The 6,108-nt window shown below is 39.0% G+C and overlaps 1 protein-coding gene across 2 annotated transcripts in view; it reads right to left on the minus strand.

Moving 5' to 3' along the window:
* The window catches only part of CCKAR (cholecystokinin A receptor), a 31,117-nt gene extending 27,210 nt beyond the window's left edge, over positions 1–3,907 (minus strand). The window contains exon 1 of one of the 2 annotated variants that reach the window (XM_083755039.1): positions 3,556–3,907. In XM_083755039.1, the coding sequence (XP_083611165.1) occupies positions 3,556–3,664 (109 nt within the window). In that variant the 5' untranslated portion in view covers positions 3,665–3,907. The remainder of the gene's footprint in view (positions 1–3,555) is intronic. The other variant, XM_083755040.1, reaches the window with a different exon arrangement.
* Positions 3,908–6,108: the final 2,201 nt, after the last annotated feature.

The following is a 6,108-nucleotide window of genomic DNA, read 5'->3' on the forward strand; positions in this document are numbered from 1 at the left end:
TGAAGAAGAGACAAAAGCTGAACATAGTAACAAATTTGGAAATAGAAGGAAGATATATTCAGAACCCGGTGGAAATTAGAAAATGTTTCCAGAAATATTTTAAGAAATTATACACTCAAGGGCCACAAAATGAGGAAGAGATTGCAAAATTTTTGGAGAAAAATGGACTTAAAAAACTATCACAAGAAAATAGATCACTCCTGAATAGTAAAATAACACGATTAGAGATAGAACATGCCATTCAGAATATGAAGCTGGGCAAGTCTCCAGGGCCAGATGGCTTGACCTCCAAGTACTATAAGATATTAAGTGACTATTTGATTCAACCACTGATGGAGGTCAGCAATGAAATTATGGAGGGAAAGAAGGCGCCTGAATCGTGGAAGGAAGCTTTCATCACATTGATACCAAAATCAGAAACTGAAAAGACACAACTTAAGAAACTACCGTCCCATTTCCCTTTTAAATGTGGATTACAAAATATTTGCTGACGTTTTGGCAGGAAGACTCAAAAGAGTTTTAAATGAGACAATTCATAAAGACCAGGCAGGCTTTCTCCCAGGAAGACATTTGTTTGCTAATACAAGGAACATTATTGATATTTTGGAACTTTTGCAAACAAATATTAACACTAAAGCAGTTTTAATTTTTATAGATGCGGAGAAGGCCTTCGATAACATCTCTTGGAAATTTATGAAGGGGAATTTAAAAGAAATGGGAGTGGGGCGGGGTTTTGAAAATGGGATTGACGCGATTTACTCAGAACAAAAGGCAAAACTGATAGTCAACAATGTGGTTACAGAAGAGTTTAAGATTGAAAAAGGGACACGACAAGGCTGCCCGATTTCCCCCTTGCTGTTTATTTCTGTCCTGGAGGTGCTCTTGAACTTGATTAGAGGGGACCGGTTGGTGCAAGGGATTCAGATCGGAGCGAAACAATATAAACTTAAAGCTTTTGCAGATGACCTTGTTTTGACATTGCAAGAGCCAGAATCTAGCACAAAAAGAGTGTTACAATTGATTCAGGACTTTGGTCGGGTAGCGGGCTTTAAACTAAATAAACAGAAAACTAAGGTGTTGGGAAAAAACTTGACAGATGCAGAGTCAGAACGGTTTCAGAGAGAAACAGAACTAACTGTGGTTAAAAAAGTAAAGTACCTAGGGGTAAACATAACAGCAAAAAATCTGAGTCTATTTAAGGACAATTATGAAAAATGTTGGTCTGAAATTAAGAGAGACTTGGACAGTTGGTCAAAATTGAAGCTTTCTTTGCTAGGCCGAATTGCTGCTATTAAGATGAATGTATTGCCTAAGATGTTGTTTTTGTTTCAAACATTGCAAATTGTGGATAAGACGGAGTGCTTCAGGAAGTGGCAGAGAGATATTTCTAAATTTGTCTGGCAGGGCAAAAAGCCCAGAATTAAGTTTAAGATATTAACTGATGCGAAAGAAAGAGGGGGCTTTGCCCTGCCAGACTTAAGGTTGCACTATGAAGCCGCAGCTTTCTGCTGGCTAAAAGACTGGCTACTTCTAGAGGACACTGATGTGTTAGATTTAGAAGGTTTTAACAATGCATTTGGTTGGCATGCATACTTATGGTATGACAAAGTTAAGATCAATAAGGCCTTTAAGAACCATATTGTCAGGAAAGCAGTGTTCAATGTCTGGACAAAATACAAAGACCTATTGGAAAATAAAACTCCAAGATGGCTATCACCTCTGGAGGCTAAGGCCCGAAAAAGACCCAATATGGAGGCCAAATGGCCGAAATATTGGGAAATAATAGAGAAAGAGGGCAATAATTGGAAATTGCAGAGTTTGGAAAAAATGAAAGACAAAGTGCGAGACTGGTTACATTACGCTCAGATTCAAGAAATTTTTAAAAAGGATAAAAAGTTAGGATTCCAGGTGGAGAAATCGAAGTTGGAAACAGAATTGTTAGAACCTAAGACTAAAGTACTCTCAAGAATGTATAACTTGCTGTTGAAATGGAATACACAAGATGAAATGGTTAAGTCGGCCATGATAAAGTGGGCACAGGATATTGGGCATAATATTATGTTTGAGGATTGGGAAAGGTTGTGGACCACGGGGATGAACTTCACGGCATGTAATGCTCTGAAGGAAAATGTAATGAAAATGATATATAGGTGGTACATGACCCCAGTTAAACTTGCCAAAATATGCCATGTGCCAGACAATAAATGTTGGAAATGTAAGGAAAATGATGGAACATTCTTTCACCTCTGGTGGACTTGTCCCAGGGTGAAGGTCTTCTGGGAAATGATATATAATGAGCTGAAAAAGGTATTTAAGTATACCTTCCTTAAGAAACCAGAGGCCTTCCTCCTGGGCATTGTCGGCCAGATGGTGCCAAAGAAGGATCGAACATTCTTTTTGTACGCAATAGCAGCAGCAAGGATACTTATCGCCAAGAAGTGGAAAACTCAAGATCTACCCACTCTGGAAGAATGGCAGATGCAGCTGATGGACTATATGCAACTGGCTGAGATGACTGGCAGAATTCGAGACCTGGGAGAAGAGAGGGTTGAAGAAGATTGGAGGAAATTTAAGATTTATTTACAAAAATATTGTGATTTGGTGGAAAGTTAAGTAGGATGTTTGATCATAAATAATTGGCCACCACAAAATCGGATCGGAATGGGATGTAAAGTGAGATTAAGAGAAATTAATTTACAGAGGACTATATTTAAATAAGTGGTTATAAAATTTGCAAATTAGATGATAAATTGCATGGAAAAAATCTATGATGATGAAAATGGCAGCGGGAGATGTGAGGAAGTCCAAAGAAGTTATGAAACTCTGTTGAGATAAAAATAAGGTTGTTTATTGTCTTTGTACTTTATTTTGTAAAAACCCCTAATAAAAATTTTATTAAAAAAAAAAAAAAAAAGGAATATATCAGACAACAGGTAGTATAATATATGACTGTGTTTTGACACCTTTGGTATAAAACACACACACAAACGTTCTAAGTCCTTCTATATGCAGTTCATAATAACTGCAGTGGTGTGTGTGTGTGTGTGTGTGTGTGTGTGTTTTATTTAAAAAACTTTTAAAATTGCACCAGTGTTTCAGCTTACTCTTTGCATTATTTTCTGCCCTGTGTTGCAATTGTTCAATTTTCCAGCAAACGTATATGTTGCTTTGTAGGCGTAGTTACCAAGTAAAACCATTTATTTTGACTTTCCACTCTCATTTAAAAAAAATCCCTGGCCATTATTAGCAGCTTTTGGAGGTTCTGGGTGATGTATTTGAAAATGATGTTTTATTCTCGTTTCATGGTCACGGTTTTAATTGTTGTATTTTGCTGTTGTCTTACTGCCTTTTTTTTGCTGTTGTCTTACTACCTTGGTATTCATTTGGAAGTGAAATGTGGTATATAAATGACTAATTATTATCAGCAAATGTTTTCACAGAGCTTTGCTTTAAAACCCTTTATCAACTGCTTCCCCTAAACTAGTTGCAGGTGAAGCTGATGGTGTTAAAAATGCATATGTATTGCTACAGATATATAAATAAACTGTACCCTACCTTTAGGCTGAGAGTGATTCGGGCAGAAAATTGTGTAATTTTCCAAGCCAAGCTTGCACAGGAAAGCAGGAATATTGCTGTCAAGTAGGCTGTCATTACTAAGATCCATCCTTCACTCTTCAGAGTTTAGTTTCTAAGGCAGCAAGCATAGTTTGGGGACGACCAGTCCATTATTTCAGGCCTAAAAGAAACCTGCAGCGGTGGGCTTTGACAAGAGTCGCTGTCCAGAGTTATTCTTCTTCAGCCACCCATCGGGAATGCTTAGTCCGTGCGATTCAAAGAAGATTGGGGACGCTTGCTTCGAGGACGGCGTGAGGCAGCTTAAATGCCGCAGAGAGAAATGCAGGCATGCACACAAACACTCTCGATTCCTCTCTTCTGGATCCACCCCTTTCTTTTACGGACGGAGGTGGCTTTGGGATATAACCATGCCGTGGAATGATTGCAAAATTAACCCCTTGCCCAACTGCTCTCAGCCAGCAGATGCTCAAGACTTCTCCGGTCACAGTTATTTATAAACTTGAGTCAATACATGAGATTTGTGCAGCCTTATCTTATGCTCCTTTGCTCAGGCATAGATCCACTCAGTTCAACGGGACTTGATCCAAACTGTGCATGGGAAGGCAGTCTAAGGCCACAGTGCTTTACAGGTAGTTAAAAAAAGGACAGTCCCAAGTGCTGGAAATGGAAAGAGAAAGAGGGTTCTTTGTGTGGATGCCTGATTATCGTCTTCCAAAGCAACTACTCCATTCAGAACTTAAAAATCGAAAGCATAATGCTGGTGGTCAACAAAGGAGGTTTAAAGACTGCCTCAAGGCAAATCTAAAAAAAAGTAGTATAAAGGTAAAGGGACCCCTGACCATTAGGTCCAGTCATGACCGACTCTGGGGTTGCGGCGCTCATCTTGCTTTATTGGCCGAGGGAGCCGGCGTACAGCTTCCAGGTCATGTGGCCAGCATGACTAAGCCGCTTCTGGTGAACCAGAGCAGCGCACGGAAACGCCGTTTACCTTCCCGCCAGAGCGGTACCTATTTATCTACTTGCAATGTGCTTTCAAACTGCTAGGTTGGCAGGAGCAGGTACCGAGCAACGGGAGCTCACCCCATCACGGGGATTTGAACCGGCGACCTTCTGATCGGCAAGTCTTAGGCTCTATGGTTTAACCCACAGCGCCACCCACGTAGCATAAACACTAACATGTAGTATAATGTTAAAATGTAGTATAAACACTAACAAAGAGCCTGCGAGCTCTCCAACTGGTGAACAGCCTTTATGAAAGACAATCTTACTTGGCTACGAGTGATCGTCGAAGAAGAAGAAGAAGAAGAAGAGGAAGAGGAAGAGGAAGAAGAAGAAGAAGAAGAAGAAGAAGAAGAAGAAGAAGAAGAAGAAGGAGAAGGAGAAGGAGAAGGAGAAGAAGAAGAAGGTCTTGTAGTAAGGTTAAAGCTTACTGGGAAATGATATATACTGAAATGAAAAGGATATTTAAAACATGCTTTGTAAAAAAAACAACCCCAAAAACCCAGAATCTTTTCTTTTGGGAATTATAGGGATAGACTACCTTAACTATATAGAAACTTACTTATGTATGCAACTACAGCGGCAAGAATGTTACTCACCTCAAAATGGAAAGAAGCAGAAGTCCCAGCAAAGGAAGACTGGATACAAAAAAATATGGAATATGCAGAAATGGCAGAACTTACCGGAAGAATAAGAAATCAAGATAACAAACTTTTTATAAAAGAATGGAAATGGTTTATTGAATATTTACAGATAAACTGTAAACAGATAAAAACATCGGCAGGATTATTGTAATAACTTGCAGTTTCATAAGAGTATATATTTAAAGAAGGTGTATAAATGAGTAAATTAAATTAATTTGGATATGCAGAAAATATTAAAAATAAATTTAAGGAACAGCAGAAACTGGAAGATCTTGAAATATCAAAATGATTGTAAAATTAGTGAAATGCATAAAATTAGTGAAATGTGTAAACTTGAAAAGTATAAATATATATATTTTAATTACATATAACTTTCCTGTTTCTCTTAGACAGGAGATTAGGAAAAAGGCTACAGAGGCAGTTTAAATCCAGAATTTTAAAACACAGAGCCTAGGAACACCTAATACTCTGTTGGAATCTGGCTGAGAGTGCTAGGTACATTAAGTCTAGCATTTTTCATCCTCAGGATTCGCTCTGATCCCATGGAGACGTAGTGCAAAAGTAAATGTTACGGATCATACGCATTAACAAGCTCCCATCATATTTTTTTCTTTTGAAACAAAAGCTAATGTGTGAAGCTTCAGTTGGAGGTAAAAGGACGTGGGTGGAGGGAGAGTTGTGTGATTGTCTCCCTTCCTGTCATTTTCGGCTCAAAATCACTACCCAGAAGCCACTTCCTCACCTATAGGGGGAAATATATGGGGTCCCTATCATTTGTCTAAGGACGCGGGTGGCGCTGTGGGTTAAACCACAGAGCCTAGGACTTGCCAATCAGAAGGTCAGTGGTTTGAATCCCCATGTCAGGGTGAGCTCCCATCTCTCGGTCCCT

Source organism: Podarcis gaigeae (assembly GCF_964106915.1).
Source record: "Podarcis gaigeae genome assembly, chromosome: 9".
Taxonomy (NCBI): domain Eukaryota; kingdom Metazoa; phylum Chordata; class Lepidosauria; order Squamata; family Lacertidae; genus Podarcis; species Podarcis gaigeae.